At 40.5% G+C, this 19,079-nt stretch overlaps 1 protein-coding gene across 1 annotated transcript in view; it reads right to left on the reverse strand.

Moving 5' to 3' along the window:
• Positions 1–19,079, reverse strand: part of MICU1 (mitochondrial calcium uptake 1) — a 242,741-nt gene that overhangs the window by 172,058 nt on the left and 51,604 nt on the right. The window contains exons 4-5 of the mRNA XM_063434676.1: positions 16,420–16,582; positions 210–253 (exon numbers count right to left, since the gene is read on the reverse strand). Of these exons, the coding sequence (XP_063290746.1) occupies positions 210–253; positions 16,420–16,582 (207 nt within the window). The remainder of the gene's footprint in view (positions 1–209; positions 254–16,419; positions 16,583–19,079) is intronic.

The following is a 19,079-nucleotide window of genomic DNA, read 5'->3' on the forward strand; positions in this document are numbered from 1 at the left end:
AAAAAAAAAGTGAAATTAAATTCTACAAGGTAAAAAAACCTTAACAAAAAAAAACTGTTTAACATAAAAAGTAAGGATAATTCTAATGTTCAACGTTTTGCAGTAAATTAAACACCACAGTGGCAATTCCTTGAAAAATTAGATAAATATGTCTCTCTAGTGGTCTATATTATGTCTGACAAGTAAAGAAAAAATTTAAGTCAACTCACCTTTCCATCATAGCGCTTTATGATAAACTGGTCGAGGCCCAAATCTGCCAAAAAAAGAACATTTGTTAAAAATTGCAAGTGTATTTGCTACATGTTCAAAAAGGGAATAAAACATGAAGCAAAATGCTAACATTTTCAGGCACTGAATCAAACCTCCAAAAGCATTGAGACATGTAACAGATTTGTGACATTTTCTCTCTAAAGCAAAACTGAAGTCGGGATTAAATTCAGAGGTCTGTCATCCATTTGAATCCACAGGTAATAATACACAACTAGAGTATTATACACTGCATGAAATAACAGCTATACAACCACCTCACACAAGGAAAGGTCAACATATTCCTTTAAATGAATTATCTATAATCTTTGCAACACACTTCCCAAGTGTCCACAAATAAGAGTGACAGTCCTTATTTGAGCCCAGATACTTTGGTCCTTTCTGTCTATCCTAATGTCTGTTTTTTCATAAATAGAATTTTGTTGGAGTGTGTGAATGTGTAACAAAGGTCCACAGAAATAAAACTTGCAATAATGGCTTCAAATTAATATTTTTGGATAAGCTATTCAATTTATGTAATAATTTTGAAATAGACATTTAAAATATTAAAATATCAAAAACATTGTATACAAAATCTAAAATAAACCATAAATTAAAATATTTTCAAAATATTAAATCAACTGAATAGTTACACAAAAACATGAAATCAACGCCAATGTGTCTTTAAGCGTATCAATAAAACTGTCACCCGCTTTCCCTCCACGCACCCTGATCCTCTCCTGCAACGGTCATCAAAACAAAACACTAAGACCCCAGTGAAAATTAACCGAACACCCTACTCTTTTCCACCCTACCCTTACCTTTTGTGTCACTATAACTGAGCAGGGCCCTCAATCCATCTGTTCCTGTGTGTCCAGCTTGTCTGGTTACAAATATGTGTCGGTTAGTCCACCTACTATAAAGCGCTGCAGAATTTGTTTGAGCTTTATAAATAAATAATAATAATAATAATAAAAAACAAGATCCATTGTTCTTGTTCTAAACTTTATTTTAGTTACATAAATTAGCATTGGTAAAGCACCTAATATATCTCAGCAGTCTGCCACACTCCCACCTCTAAAATTAAAGTGTCGCTCTTTTTCAGTTTGCAATGCTGGGAGGTATGCCACAATACATTAAATATAACTCGGGCTTCAGTCGCATTCATGTTTAAAACATCTGAAAATTCATATTGGTTTATAAAAATGTCCATCCTTAGAAACATAACTGAGAATCCAACGGGGGCAAGGAAATAATGCAACAAAAAAGAAAACACACCTGGGCACATTTGGCATCTCGCTGAGATGCGTCCTCAATGACTGCGGCGGAAACATCTCTTTGAGACACAAAACATGTTCAGATTTGTTTTTGTCCTTTTTATTGCTGCATTACCCCCTTTTAGATGAGAGAAATTGTTCTAACACGGAATAAAGTACATGTTTTTAACATGAATACCAACTGGGACGCAATTTACATTAGAAGTATTGTGTAGATTATAAAGCATTGTACGTGGAATCACAGTGTGGGGGCAAACCTCTTTAGAATTGCATTAGGCATTTGCAGTGAGTTGGTAAGGGAAATATATTAGATAGATATGGTTGGGAAGTTAATAAACTTCTTTAATTATACATATTTAGTTCTGATAAAAAGCAGAAACTTTCTAAATATTCACTTTTCACCATTACAATAAAAGCAGGGATAACACAATATTTATTCTGGATGAACAACTCTACGCTGGAATCAGGAGTGTGATTTCATCAAAGCATCTGTTGAATCATTACTTTCCCATAATATCAGCTACGTAGTGAAATGGAAAAAAAGGGCCCATCCAAATCCATCTGCCACCGCGACATAAATCATTTAATTGGCATATTTATAGCGGCTGGGTTGTACACTCAACAGCACTGCGATTATCTCATACATGGTTGCCTTACAGCTGTATACCATGGTTTCATTCAGCACAGAGGCTGGAAGCAATTTAGGGCTTTATTTGCCAACATTCCCTGCCGTCAGGAAGATTTTAAGTGACAGCATAAAAATGTTATATAAAGTTTTTGTTTTTACTTATGTACATTACATTTTTGATTGCTTGTTATCCAAACATGACAAATGTCTGCTTTCACTACTGATGAAAAGAAAAGAAAAAAATACTCCGTAGGTAAAAACATCTCTCAATTTAATTCAAATTTATTTAATTCTGCAGTGCTGTAAAACACGCCAGCATGAGATAAACAAAGAGTTTGCGCTCTACATATCATTTAAAGACACCACTATATTATACAGTAAGTAAACAATGTATCTGTGTGATGTAATGACCAGAGCTGAGAGAGGCCAAGATTTTGGATGAAAAGTTATGGTAAGGTCATTTTATCAGTTAAGGGCCCATATATCTGGTTAATCTATAATCAGGGTTTTAAAAAAATGAGAAATATCAAAGAAAACATCAAATTTTATATAATAATTTTTTTCCATGCTATTAAGAACTTCTTAATGGCCATCACGCAGGGTATAGAAGTGCTACACTAATATGATATCTCTCTAGGCACCGTGAGCAAGGGGTCCACGTCTGGATTACCCTTTAAACTTATGGAGAACAAAAAACTGGGCGCAAAAGAATACGGAGAAAAGGCAGCAGCTGAAATAGCCTGCCCTTCGGCACAAGATGAGCTTAAACCAGCTTGAGATCTGAGCGGGGACCCACCGAAGGGCAGACTATTTCAGCTGCTGCCTGTTCTCAGTATTCTCTTGCGCCCTGTTTTTTGCTCTCCACAAGTTTAAGGGGTAATCCAGACGTGGACCCCTTGCTCACGATGCCTAGAGAGATATCAGCTATGCCTCACTGATGATGCCTAACAAGGCTGAAACGATCGTCTGGGTTTGCTGTGTCTCGCGTGCAGAGGGAACTTGCTGGCATTTCGGATCTGGACTGCCCGCAGGCCCGGACTGGCCATCGGGCAAACCGGGCAAATGCCCGGTGGGCCACGATGGCCACGGGCCGAGGCCAGGGAGATCTACCTGGTCTATGCAGGGCCGGCGCTATCCGAGCGCCGGCCCCGCTGTGTTCCATGAAGGGCCGGTGGGGAGATCAAGGATCTCCCTCACCGGCCCACATGCTGTCAAATGCGGCCGCCGGCGGGGAGAGAGGGAGGGAGCCAGCCAGTCTGGAGAAAGGACCCGGCGGAGCTCTAACTTGCAGGACCACCAGGGATGGATGTCAGCAGCCCCCCTTCCAGGCTACGGGTAAGAAGGGAAGGGGGGGTGGGGAGAGGGGGGTATAATCAATTTATTTTTATAATAAAACTTTGAAAAAAAAAGACATCAATATTGGCATTTACCTGCCTCCCCCAACACAGCACCCTAACGCACATCACCCTCATACAGCACCCTAACACACATCACCCTCATACAGCACCCTAACACACATCACCCTCATACAGCACCTTAACACACATCACCCTCATACAGCACCTTAACACACATCACCCTCATACAGCACCCTAACACACATCACCCTCATATAGCACCTTAACACACATCACCCTCATACAGCGCCTTAACACACATCGCCCTCATACAGCACCCTAACACACATCACCCTCATACATCACCCTAACACACATCACCCTCATACATCACCTTAACACACATCACCTCATACATCACCTTAACACACATCATCCTCATTCAGCACCCTAACACACATCACCCTCATACAGCACCCTAACACACATCACCCTAACACACACAGTGCCCTAACACATCACCCTAACACACACAGCGCCCTAACACAGCACGCTAATGCACACACCACCCTAACACACACAGCGCCCTAACACACAGCACCCTCACTCACACACACACACAGAACCTTCACACAGCACCCTAAAACACACACACACACACATCACCCTCACACAGCATCCTAACACACACAGCACACACACACACTGCACACCTCACACACACAAAGCAGCCCCAAACACGCTGCACCAAGCACACACACAAAGCAGCCCCCAAACACGCTGCACCCCGCACACACACACACAATACTACACACCACACATATATGTATATATACTACAGAACCCCTCACACACATACTGCACCCCTAAACACATTAAATTCCAGACAAACACTAGATTCCTACCCAACTCTACAGATATACGCACACTAGATCTCTATATACACTCTGAATCCTCTACACACGCGCACACACTCACTAGATCTCCTATACACGCTCCTGAGTCCTTCAAACACACACTAGATCTCCTACACACAGACGCTGCACCACCTACACACACTACATTTCTGACATACACACTCTGGATCCCCCATGCACAAACTAGATTCTATTTAAGCAAACACATAGTGTCTCCATAAATGGGATACAGTGAGTATCCCAATTATGGAAACCACTGAGACAAGTTTCAAGCAAACACAACGCAAGCATGTTATTAAATTTGCTTGCACTGTGCAGAAAAAATACAGGGCCCTTTTCTCATGCCCTGGAAGAGCATTGAACCAACATGCTCACTGAAATGGGGCATGCTTGTCATTGGGGATGACAAAACACACCCTATCTGGCCCGCCCCCTTTTCAGTGGGCCGCTGTGAACCAAAAATGCCCGGGCTGAATTTTTTTCCCAGTCCGGGCCTGACTGCCCGTATGGGTGGGATCAGTCTGATATGTTTCAGAGATGTTCTCTCTGTAATGGCACAAGATGAGCTAAAACCAGCTTGAGATCTGAGCGGGGACCCACCGAAGGGCAGGCTATTTCAGCTGCTGCCTGTTCTCAGTATTCTCTTGCGCCCTGTTTTTTGCTCTCCACAATTGATATTAAACCATGTAATACATATATAAAATAAAAAACATTTTTTTTTTTCAATGATCAATTAACAAATGCAGTAAGTGTGATCACCCTCTGCCTTCAGAACAGCATCGATTCTTCTAGATATTCTAGAAGCCCAACATTTTTTAAATGAACTTGGCAGATAGATTGATTCAAACATTCTTCTGTGGATTCAGGCAGTATCTGTGTCTTCTGTTTTGGCATGTAATCACAGATATACTCGATGATGTTAAGATCAGGGCTCCGTGAAGGCAATACCATAGATTCAAGTACTCTTTACACTGAGAGAAAGTGCTAATGACTCTGGCTGTGTGTTTGAGTTGCCTCCCTGATAGTACTGTGTGATAGATACGTATCTATGTACTATACTTCTTGGTACTGAGGAAACCATTTATTCTCACCAAGGAATTGATTTAGTATTACTGGATTAACTTTTAAAATAATGTAAAATGTTGAAAAAAATAAATAATATTGTAATTTTAAAATATATTAATATATATTTTTATATTATAAAAAAAATTAAAAAAATTAAAGTTTGGATTGCAAAGGACAGTAAGCATGATGTGTCTTCCATCTGTAGTTGCTATCCACTGCATTTATGGTCCTTTACTTTGCTGGTTTCTTTGTGCTTCTTTGGAAATGCTTGGACAGCACATACAGAAACTCAGGCCTTCCTTGAAATGTCTGCCTGGGAGATACATTGCTCATGTAGCATAACGATCTTGTGTTTTGTTGCTGTGCTCAGTTTTGCCATGGTTTGTGGCTTCTGACATTAAACTGTCTTCAGCAGCCTTCTTGTTAGCAGACTTTGGCTGTTCCGCACTCTATTTTATACTTCCTGCACAGCTATTTCTGTTTCACTTAATAACTGTGTTTCAATCTACATATAAAAAAATTGACTATCATTAGCACCTCTTTGGTACCTGACTGTATGCCTAAAAAATCCTTAACTTTGTGCAAATGTACCTTGCCTAGAAGAATGAATGCGGTTTTAAAAGGCAAAGAATGAGCACGCACAATATTGATTTGAAGTATACTTTTTCAATTGATAAAATGAACTATTAACCTTTTGTATTTGCACAGTAGTGTGTCAGTATGTGTATATTATATATTAAGGTATTAGCTTCTTGTATAATTAAAGTTTGGTTTCACAGAAAGCACCATCTTTGCTTGCCAACTCTGTTCCAGTAATACATCATTTTTATAGTAGTTTTATAAAGGGATTAAAGTGTTACTCCAAGCAACATGATCACTTCACTGATTTAAAGTGGTCATGGTGCCTGGAGTCTGCATCACAATTAAATGCTGCGCATTTATCCCCTCGGCTGCCGGAGGAGCAACTCCACCTCCGGAAGCATCAGTGGGTGGTCATAGGCCGCCCTAAACAAGAGATGTGGGCTGGCTAATATCAATTCTGTGCATATGTCTATTCAGTAAATTGCATTCATTGGCAGAGAGTGGTCATTGGCGGATTGAATAGCAACAGCACCCGGCTTCTGCAGCCATGCCGAAACCACATGTCATTGCAACCAGGGGGGGGGGGGGACGGACGGACTATTTTGCAACTGTTTCCTCCCCTCCTTTGCTGCCCGTACCTCTCTCAAAGAGTAGAGATCTACTCTATATTTTTGTATTGCTTAAGTTTGTCTTTCAGTGTTTTATGGTACATTATTTGGTACTGTGCTACTTAGGAGCAGTATTGGCATTTTTGAAAGGCATTGAGTACTGTAATATAAGATCATTGGTTTTCTGGGTTTTTTTTAAATCACTTTCTCACAAAATCAATATAGTAAAGCAGAATAACTTGTGAAGGTCAATCTTTCAGGTTTCTAGATTTTCTACATTCTTCTTGATACATTTTCAATCAACAAATTCAGAAATTGTATTCAAGTTCAATCTTTTTTTATTCTTAGACCATAGAGGTAATATATGTTCCAAGATCAGACATCTATCTTTAGATTCCCCTTACAATTGATCTTCTATACCAGGCTTAGACAACACATTTTGCATCTTGTATAAATGGTATAAAACGTGCCTCTCAGAACTGATGGATTATTGGAAATCCTATTCCCACACTCTGTGTTATTTAGTGTTTAGTGTTATTTAACAATTTGATGGAGCTAATTCGTGGTACTTTTCTTCTCAAAACAATATTCCTAAAACTTGTTTGTACTAAATCTAGTCAGCAGCGTGTGACATACTAAACAAAAAAAATCCACATACGTAATTTACTCTGCCATACCATGAAATCTCCTTACAGCTGAATTGTTTTAATGTTTTATTCATGGATTTAATATTATCCAGGAAATGAACCTCAACTATTCTATTTATGTGTGATGGAATGATTATACCAAGTCTTTCCCACATTCGATTTGTAATTTGAGATTTTGCTATAATCCAAGATCTCATTTTTAACAAATTGTAAAGAGTTTACCGGGTCTAATGAAGAAATAAAAACATTGTCCACATATAGACAAACGTTAAATTAAAGTTAATGAAGGTCCTACTTTCACTAATTTCCTCTTACACAAAAAAAACTAAAATATGTATTTACTTTTAAGATCGAACATATTTAATAAAAGTAAATACACTGAACAAAATTATAAACGCAACACTTGTTTTTGCCCCCATTTTTCATGAGCTGAACTCAAAGATCTGAGACTTTTTCTATGTACACAGAAGGCCTATTTCTCTCGAATATTGTTCACAAATCTGTCTACATCTGTGTTAGTGAGCACTTCTCCTTTGCCGACATAATCCATCCACCTCACAGGTGTGGCATATCAAGATGCTGATTAGAGAGCATGATTATTGCACAGGTATGCCTTAGGCTGGCCACAATTAAATGCCACTCTAAAATGGGCAGTTTTATCACACAGCACAATGCCACAGATGTTGCAAGTTTTGAGGGAGCGTGCAATTGGCATGCTGACTGCAGGAATGTCCACCACAGCTGTTGCCCGTGAATTGAATGTTCATTTCTATACCGTAAGACGTCTCCAAAGGCGTTTCAGAGAATTTGACAGTACATCCAACCGGCCTCACAACCGCAGACCACGTGCAACCACACCAGCCCAAGACCTCCACATCCAGCATCTTTACCTCCAAGATCGTCTGAGATCAGCCACCCAGACAGCTGTTGCAACAATCGGTTTGCATAACCAAAGAATTTCTGTACAAACTGTCAGACACCATCTCAGGGAAGCTCATCTGCATGCTCGTTGTCCTCATCGGGGTCTCGACATGACTGCAGTTCGTCGTAACCGCCTTGAGTGGGCAAATGCTCACATTCGATGGTATCTGGCACTTTGGAGAGGTGTTCTCCTTACGGATGAATCCCTGTTTCCACTGTATAGGGCAGATGGCATACAGCGTGTATGGCGTCGTGTGGGTGAGCGGTTGTGGATCGAGTGGCCCATGGTAGCAGTAGGGTTATGGTATGGACAGGCTCCTCCCCCCCTGGATCCTCCCAATACAGTAAAACTGCACATTTTAGAGTGGCCTTTTATTGTGGCCATTCTAAGGCACACCTTTGCAATAATCATGCTGTTATAATTAGTATCTTGATATTCCACACCTGTGAGGTGGATGGATTATGTCGGCAAAGGAGTAGTGCTCACTAACACAGATGTAGACAGATTTGTGAACAATATTTGAGATAAATAGGCCTTTTGTGTACATAGAAAACGTCTTAGATCTTTGAGTTCAGCTCATGAAAAATGGAGGCAAAAACAAAAAAGTGTTGCATTTATAATTTTGTTCAGTGTATTTACTTATATTAAATATGTTCGATCTTAAAAGTAAATACATATTTTAGTTGTTTTTGTGTAAGAGGAAATTAGTGAAAGTAGGACCTTCATGAACTTGAATTTAACATTTATCTATATGTGGACAATGTTCTTATTTCTTATTTTATATTTTATTTTTTATTTTATGGGGGCAAAAACAAAAGTGTTACATTTATAATTTTGTTCAGTGTATATCTAATATTCAAAACAAAAACGTGAAAATGGTTTAAGTTCTATCCATATGGCATTGAACTATAAAAGTACAGATCGTCCTGGAATTCCAACCAGGCACCCATCTATGTCCATGAGCTTTATTAACTTAATTTTGAGCATAATCTTTCATTTTAAATATAACTTCAATCGGGGATAGCTGGGTATCTTTAATCTAGCCAAGAGCTTGCAGGTAGCAAGAGAGATCTTATTAAATAGTTTCTTTTGGTGCTTACTAAATTCATCTAATGGATGAAAGCCAATGGGTCTCAGTTAACTTGTCTACAGAACACGTCAGTCAGCACGTTATGCATTTGTGTCCCGAACCGAGCAATTTTAGGGCATTTCCACCACATATGAAGATAGTCCAATCTAAAGGAGTTATGCAAATCCAGTGATGGTTCACTAGCTTGGTGTTCCAGCATAGCAATATTTATACAAATGTTCCTGAACACAGACTGGGAGGGGGACCTCCCAAATGTTCTTCCATATTGAGATTTCTCTCGTTTTCAAATATACTCCTAGGTAATAACCCGTTTTAAGAGGGTTATCATGTACACAGTGATTCAAACACTAGTTGGGTAGATGCCGTTATCCTACTGTATTTATTTATTTAACAGTGTCTCTTACAGCGACACCAAATATGAAAATGTATATAAGCTGATGATGCTAAATTCCAAAGTATATACACAGGGCAAATTAAAATGCTATGCAGACATTTCAAAAAACTAATTGTTTTATTATTTACAAGTCATATTTCATCTGTCACTAAAACTGTCAAGAGTGCTTCACTGGCGTTCAGAAAAGAACACCAGCAACATTTAACAGGCTTGTCATTTATGAAAAGCAACACTTTTGGCTTTCTGTAAACACATAAGTCAGAAACTATAAGTCTTGTCTTAAATAACTCTGATTTTCTAAAATAACATTGACTAGGGGAGTTTAACCAGTGTGCAGTGAGTTGTGAGGAGATAATCAAAAGACATTTTTTTCTAAGAACTTCTCTCACTCTAGTAGTCACCTCAAAAGTTTCCCCACTTCCTCTTTCACAACTTCCAAAAAATGTAAAAGGGCCAAACAGGATTAGGTGTGTGGCCAGAGTGCGTGGCTGCACTGCAGCATTTTACGATCTCTTAAAACTATGTTGAGTAACTGATAATTTAATTTGTAAGATCAAATTTATTTACACAGACAAGCATACTTTATTATTGTTTAAAGGATCACTATAGTGTCAGGAAAACAAACTCGTTTTCCTGACACTATATAACCCTTAGGTCCCCCCCCCACCCTCAAAGTCCCCCTCCCGCTGGGCTGAAGGGGTTAAAACCCCTTCAGCCCCTTACTTTTATCCAGCGTCGGGCTTCCTCGGCGGTGGTGACCTCTCCTCCCCCGCCGTCGTCAGCTTCCGAGTGGAGCGTAACGCGCGGCAAGAGACGCGCACGCTTTTCAAACAGTCCATAGGAAAGCATTCAGCATCCAGCATCACAGAAGCTCCTCTACCGGCTGTCAGGAAGACAGCCACTAGAGGCTGGATTAAGCCTGCAATGTAAACATAGCAGCTTTTTCTGAAACTGCTATGTTTACGTCTGAAGGGTTAAAACCTGGGGGACCTGGCACTCAAACCACGTCATTGAGCTGAAGTGGTCTGGGTGACTATAGTGTCCCTTTAAAGTTTTAATGTGGTAAAATGCTGTTGTACTGAGATACAAAACAAAAAAGAATAACAAAAATGAATCAGGCCAAGAAATGGGACTGTCCATCCTACATATGTTAGATATATGCAGAGGAAGATTTCTGCTCGATACTTATTCAGATGTATTCTTGCAAATCAGGCACATAGAATGTCCATTTAAATAGCGAGAACAAGTCTAATATACCCAGCAAACCACAGTACGTAAGTGCATGCATCTAAAATGATAACTATTTTACAAACTTATTGTCAAAGAAATCAACTGCAGATTACTAAAACATAAAATATATCAATATTGTGCAGAGAACACTAGGTGGCTCCCTTGCAGAGCTGTTTCATTAACAACTTATTGGGTAGTGCCCAAGAAGTAGCAAATGACAGAGTGGGTGGCAAATTGAAGAGGCACAGACCTACATTGCGAAACATGACAATGCTTTGCAAACTGGTCAAACCAAGAACTGGTTACCAATTATTAACTTTCCACCCTTTCAGAAGCATAGCAAGTGCTGGGTGTGAAAACATCTGCTAGTCGGGATGACACATTTATTATTGAACAACAAGTGCTTCGTACAGTTCAACAACATGGCTAAAGAGCAGGGACAAAAAAAACCTACTGATTTATGGTAGCACTTTCTCACCTAACAGAATGCAGTATGTCATATGCAGTATTATCTTTTAAAGGTGATAAACCAAAATGGGAAATGTACACAATAATCCAGAGTGCTCAAAAATACCTTACATACCCCAAGGACCACATACTAAGACTTCACAGAGGACTGAATTGCTTGACTGATGAAAATATCCTTACTGGCACCTAGACAAAACTTTTCTGATTAGAGAGATTTCTGTGCTTCTCATTTCTACATGCCACCTTGAGCCCATTCTCTCGCATCTTACTCAATCACTCTCAACTGCGACAGTCGCATCTTTGACTAAATTTTGAATCTCTCTCTTTCCTCTGGCATTTTTCCATCATCCTTGAACACGTTGTGGCCATACTAAAAAAAAAAAAATTGAAAAAAACCTTCTCTTGACCCTGATGCTTTGAATAGCTATCATCTTATCTCTTTCCTTCCCTTTGTCTCCAAGCTGCTTGAAAGGCTTGTTCATACTCCGCTTTCGCACTCCAAACTCTAGTTTCTTACTCGACCAGCTACAGTCTGGCTTTTGCTCCCAAAATTCCAAATAGACTGCCCTAACAAATGTGACTAATGACTTGGTGACATCCAAAGGCTATTTTTCTCTCATTATTCTTCTTGATCTTTCTCTCACTTTTGAACAGATGAGAACCTGCTTCTCCCTCTCAACCTTGGCAACACTGCTCTTTTTTGGTTCTATTTTTATCTCTCTGACCGCTCCTTTAATGTCTCCACTTCTCTGGTTCCTACTCCCCTCTTGTGCCTCTGTGTTGGTTTCAATTAAGATGCAGTTCTTATGCTTACATCTCCTCTCTCATTAGCAGATATGCTTCAGCCCAGGATCTTCACTTCGCCAATTACCAGTTACTGTCCTGTTCTCACACACATCCCAGACATTCAACAGCAGGACTTCTCCACAGTTGCCCCCATTTTATTGAATGCCCTCCCACAAGACATCAGACATTTCCCGACTCTGCAGCCCCTCAAAAAAAAAAAAAAAAAAAAAAAATAGAAAAAAATGTGCTAACTCTTCAACCCCTATGACCTTCCGATGTTGTCTCCATCCACTGTGCTCTCTCTTTCCAAACATCCCTCCAATCCTCGGGTACATTCTAATCACTTTCACAATATTTTTCAAACATACCAGCCAGCACCAAAAACTAGGTAGAGGCAGAATCCTCCTTTATGTCAGATTAAAGAGACACTATAGGCATCCAGACCACTTCTCAATGGAGTGGTCGGGTGCTATGTCCCTGCAAAAGAAAATACTGCCTTTCTGCAGGAACGCCAACTGTACATTGCAGGGTTAAAATACCGCCGTAATTGTCATAGAGATAATTTGTTTGACACAACACAGCATTTTGCCGTGGATTCACGGAAAAGCATTAGATTGGCTGAGATTATCAACACAGATTATCTCAGTAAAAGAGATGGGGCCAGCCACAGAGAGCACCGTGGCAAGGAAGGAAAGGTAAGTAAATCAACTTTGTTTACACCATAATGGTAAGGAAGAAGGTTGACTATCTAAACAGTGAAGGGGTGGACTGCATAAATAGTATAGTGTTAGGAATATAGGTTTTTATTCCTAATGCCATAGCGTTCCTTTATCCCCTTAAGGACCAAGCTTCTGGAATAAAAGGGAATCATGACATGTCACACATGTCATGTGTCCTTAAGGGGTTAAGAAAGTGCAGCTACGGATCTATTTAGGAAATAATGTGCCAGTACAAAAGGAACACATCCATGTGCTATGTGTGTACTATAAGAAAGCACCTCAGAAGCAGCACAAAATGTAGTTCCTACGAGATGCAGAACATGTTTTCCGCTGCTAGGAGCACAGCCAGAAAGGATGGATTCAGAGTGATTGACAAATGGCTCTCCTGTTTGCTTGTCTTTGCAGCTGATGTTTGGGATAATGGTTATATTTCTGCCCAAGGTAAACTCTATAGGGCTTCACCTGTCACTCTGTACTCCTTTGTCTGAAGAAAGTAGCAGCTGGTATGTTTGATTATACTCTCAAAGGCTTGCACACTATTTAGTATTGAACATACTGAATTGCTCTAGAAATTGCTTTCATCTTCTGCTCCAGGTCTGCTGTTATTCCTCTTTACGGAGTGAATAATAAACTTAAATAAGGCCTCTAACCTTTTTTTTTTTTTTTTTTTACACAAACACTACCCTACAATATATATCGACAGAAGGTTAAATGGCGCAAAAGGAGGAAAATATATATGTATAGCGAGCATACACAATATAAATAGAAACAAATAGCTGCAACTCACTGGGAGTCCTGGTGAGATCTCCTAAGTGCTAAATAGGTAATAAGGAATGGTGAGTGCGCTTACAATAAATAAAATACAGTGTTTATCACACTTAAAAAATCTGAAGGGCATATAACACGTTGGATTAAAATGCAATAATACCAAAGTGCTATAGTGCTTTAAGAGATTTACAAAATATGTGAAGTGCCAAAGTGCATATATGTGCAGACAAGGGATGTCCAATATAAATAAAAAAAAAGGACTGATATACTTGCAGAGCTTCTGGAACAAAAAATACACGGCTCTGTAATACAAATAATACAACACCTAGTGCAATATGTTTGTACAGTGCAGAATTAACAATAAATAAATAAGTACCGTATATACTCGAGTATAAGCCGACCCGAATATAAGCCGAGGCCCCTAATTTTACCCCAAAAAACTGGGAAAACTTATTGACTCGAGTATAAGACTAGGGTGGGAAATGCAGCAGCTACTGGTAAATTTCTAAATAAAATTAGATCCTAAAAAAAATATATCAATTGAATATTTATTTACAGTGTGTGAGTATGAATACAGCGTGTGCGTATGAGTGCAGCGTGTGCGTATGAGTGCAGCGTGTGCGTATGAGTGCAGCGTGTGCGTATGAGTGCAGCGTGTGCGTATGAGTGCAGCGTGTGCGTATGAGTGCAGCGTGTGCGTATGAGTGCAGCGTGTGCGTATGAGTGCAGCGTGTGCGTATGAGTGCAGCGTGTGCGTATGAGTGCAGCGTGTGCGTATGAGTGCAGCGTGTGCGTATGAGTGCAGCGTGTGCGTATGAGTGCAGCGTGTGTATGAGTGCAGCGTGTGTATGAGTGCAGCGTGTGTATGAGTGCAGCGTGTGTATGAGTGCAGCGTGTGTATGAGTGCAGCGTGTGTATGAGTGCAGCGTGTGTATGAGTGCAGTGTGTGTATGAGTGCAGTGTGTGTATGAGTGCAGAGTGTGTATGAGTGCAGAGTGTGTATGAGTGCAGAGTGTGTATGAGTGCAGAGTGTGTATGAGTGCAGAGTGTGTATGAGTGCAGAGTGTGTATGAGTGCAGAGTGTGTATGAGTGCAGAGTGTGTATGAGTGCAGTGTGTGTATGAGTGCAGTGTGTGTATGAGTGCAGTGTGTGTATGAGTGCAGTGTGTGTATGAGTGCAGTGTGTGTATGAGTGCAGTGTGTGTATGAGTGCAGTGTGTGTATGAGTGCAGTGTGTATGAGTGCAGTGTGTATGAGTGCAGTGTGTATGAATGCAGTGTGTGTGTGTGTGTGTGTTGCAGAGCCTTGGTGGGGGGTGGGCAATTTTATTTATTTTTCTAATTATTTTAAATTTTTTTTATATTATTATTTCTAATTATTTTTTTATTTAATTTCATTATTTTTGATATTATTATTATTATAGTTTTTTTTTCGTCCCCCCTCCCTGCTTGATATATGGCAGGGAGGGGGGCTCTCCTTCCCTGGTGGTCCAGCATTGGCAGTTCAGTGGGGGCTGTGGGGGCTGTGAGAGAGCGTTACTTACCTCTCTTGCAGCTCCTGTCAGCTCTCTCCTCCTCCGCGACGTCCGGTCAGCTCTTCTGTCAGCTCACACTGTAAGTCTCGCGAGAGCCGCGGCTCTCGCGAGATTTACACTGGGAGCTGACCGAGGTGCTGAACGGACCGGCGGAGGAGGAGAGAGCTGACAGGAGCTGCAGGAGAGGTAAGTAACGCTCTCTCACAGCCCCCACAGCCCCAGTCTGTATTATGGCAATGCAAATTGCCATAATACAGACTATTGACTCGAGTATAAGCCGAGTTGGGGTTTTTCAGCACAAAAAATGTGCTGAAAAACTCGGCTTATACTCGAGTATATACGGTATCTCACTCACAATGGTGGAGTGGTTGAAGTACCACCCCAAAATATTATTTATTTATTGTTAATTCTGCACTGTACAAACATATTGCACTAGGTGTTGTATTATTTGTATTACAGAGCCGTGTATTTTTTGTTCCAGAAGCTCTGCAAGTATATCAGTCCTTTTTTTTTTTATTTATATTGGATATCCCTTGTCTGCACATATATGCACTTTGGCACTTCACATATTTTGTAAATCTCTTAAAGCACTATAGCACTTTGGTATTATTGCATTTTAATCAAACGTGTTATATGCCCTTCAGATTTTTTAAGTGTGATAAACACTGTATTTTATTTATTGTAAGCGCACTCACCATTCCTTATTAACTACCCTACAATAGTCTATTTAAGCTAGCAATAATTTCTTAATTACCAATTATAATTAAACTTTTATCAGCAGTATATGCTTCTATTTTAATAGTTGCTTAGCATTAATTATTCTTAAAGCTTGGCCTCAGAAATTGGTTAGGATCCCAATTGGCTCAAGAGAATGATAATGTCATTTTTTTCCTTCTTCATCAAGAGTTGACAAATGTTTTTAGAATCATTGTTGTTTTCAAGAATACAGCATCATCCCAAAATTAAACTATACTATAAATGGTAAACATTTTTTTAAAACTATTTTTTAGGAATGGTGGCTCCCCAATTATGAATTCATCATGTTCTGAATGTAAATAAAGGGGAGCTAAAAAGTATCTGAATGCACACTTTATTCTGGTGAGTCAGCCATTATGCAAAAACAGATAAATTGACATTTTTGGAAACTATTAAACAGCAGCAAAAGTGCCAAAGTTTGGCTATAACCAATAGATACACTTACTTTCTGGCTGCTTTTCATTTGGAGTTATGGACCTCACAAAATCCTGGGGTGTCATGAAAACTTCTGATTCTCCAGACTCATGTATCACTTTCAGAGTTGCGAAGTATCTGAAGATTTTGTCAGGAGTAGAATAAGCACGGATTCTGTTCTCATACTCCATCACCTGAAAAAAATAACAAGGAAGATGCTCTGTATGACATTATATTTAAATCCCTTTACTGAGGCCCAGCAAATTATTTCTTGGGAAAAGGCATTTCTTGAACTAGTGCACATTTTTAAAAACCTAAAGGAACACTCCAAGCCCCATAACTACTATAACACGGAAGGCTTAGCTCATAGGCTGAAAGTGATCAGCTGAAGTTATCAGGCAATGAGTTATAACTGCAGTGCAGGGCTTAGGTTAGGGCAGGGCTGGCACCACAGTTAGGCGAACTAGGCCTTCTCCTAGGGCGCCGGCCTGCTGGGGGCACCCACTGGTATTTTTCCTGGTGGGCTCCCCGTGTCCTGGGCCACAGCGCTGGGCGAACGGCTATAGAGCCAATCCCCCCCCCCAGCGCCAGGCCGATCCTCCAGGCACCTGAAAGAGGGGGCACTGAGAGTAACGAGCCCTGTCACAGGGGGCCCAGGAGTGGCCATGTGGCCACATCAGGGCGCCCCCGAAGCGGTGCTTTTAAGGAATGTCAGAGCAGGCACCTGCTTACTATGATGGCAGGTGCCTGCTCTGCTGAGAAATGCCAGAGAAGAGGAGGACAGGAAGCAGGTGGCTGTATGTGTGTATTAGGCCTAACTGAAAACCATATGGCAAAATTTAGGCAAAAATAACTGATCTAGAAGAATCCTACAATTCAGCTACAGTCACAGTTCAGCAGTTTTTGCTTAAACTTTGCAATTTGGTTTTCAACTGCCTGCAATTAAGAGTTTAGTGAATAAACCTCTGTGAGATTGTCTTTGCTTTCATGAGGGCGCGGCAAAATGGATCTTTGCCTAGAGCGGCAGAACTCCTTGCACCGGCAGAAATCCTTGCAATCTCCAGTAGGAGATTCTGGTGGGCAGCGGCACCAGACAGACCCAGGTAAGAAATCAAACCATTGTAAAACAAGCACTCCTGGCACCATAACCATTACAGTGTCAATTGTAGGCATTTCAGAATGCAGAGTATTGTACAGGCAAAAATATTACAGAAAGCACACAGTAACGGTATAGATATATACGTTGCCTGGTGTGCAGATCTGTGTTTAGCAATGTATTGACTATCCACTGACTTCAGGTTGAAGGGGTTTTCAAACACAATTTTTCCCTACCATAACTTTCTTGGTCTATGCTCCGCAAGTAATGCCAAGCCTCAATAGCAAGCCAGCAACCAACCTCATAATGGTGAGTTGAATTGACAACGAAACAGCTGTCCATGAGTGTTCACTGGCTTTGTATCTCTTCCCGAGTTGTGTTTCAAAGCTGTTGTATACAGCAAACAAACTCCAAGTAATCCATGTTTAAAATTGAGTGAGGCAAAAATTCTATTTTTTTTGTTGAACTAATTTGCTTATGTCCACCCAGAATCCCTTGCAGTAGTAATAGCACTGCAAATTTGAGTTTTCTGTGGGAAAATCAAGTCTTATGGCCTGACTGGTGTGCAAATCTGTGTCTAACAACGTATTGACTATAAATCCACGCACACACAGATAGGAATCAAAAACTCCACAACAAAACTCCACATTATCGGAGATAAAATCAGAATGTAAAAACAAAATGTGACAATAGTCGAGTTGGAGAATTTTTTTTCAGATCATCTTTTCTGCCTCAGTTTTTTCCATTCAAATTTAACTCAAATTAGTAGTTTAATGAATAATGCTGTCACTGTCCAGGTCTGCAGGCAGGATCCCCAATCTGAAATTATTGTGTATGTCAGGACAAGCAAGATGTCCTGATGGACTAGTAGACTGGGCTACAGCCCATCCATTGTACAAGTAGATTAAAAAAAAAAAAAAAGAAAGAAAAAAAAATCCCTGCAGGTCACATATTCCATTGTAAAAGGAAACCTTGTACCTGTTTCTCCTCCTTCACTTGCTATGTTCAATGACAGAAATGGGAGAGTTTATTTAAAGGACTAAGTAAGATACCCCTTTCATACTGTTTCATTATAGCCCATTATGGACATTGTTAACTAGGGTTGGTGTTGATCATATTGTTCTTTGATATTCAGATTAATTTCTGTAATCTTATTTTGAGTTCCCTCCTGGTTATATTAAAGGGACACTTAATGAAGTGGTCTAGGTACCATGTTACACTTGTTTTAACCCTGCAACTAAAAACACTGCACAGGGCCGGCCCGTCCATAGACTGCGGTGGAGCCATGGCTCCAGGCGGCACTCTGACAGGGGCGGCATTCTGCATGTCATCATCTAACACAGGATTTCCCAACCTGTAGCGGCGGTGCAGCTGCACCGCACAGGTTGAGAACCTGTGTGAAGGTCCCCTTAGGGCCACCCGATGGATATATGCAATAAGGGGCCCGGTCATGCACTACAGCACTTCTACAGTGCGACCAGGCCCCTTTTATCTCACTTCCTCCCAGCTCACACAGAGCCAGCAACACGGGAGGAGGGAGCCGCAAGGATGGGGTCGGACAAGGAGAGCAGGCCCCCAACTCCCAGCAGCCACAG

Source organism: Pelobates fuscus, chromosome 10, assembly GCF_036172605.1.
Source record: "Pelobates fuscus isolate aPelFus1 chromosome 10, aPelFus1.pri, whole genome shotgun sequence".
Lineage (NCBI taxonomy): Eukaryota > Metazoa > Chordata > Amphibia > Anura > Pelobatidae > Pelobates > Pelobates fuscus.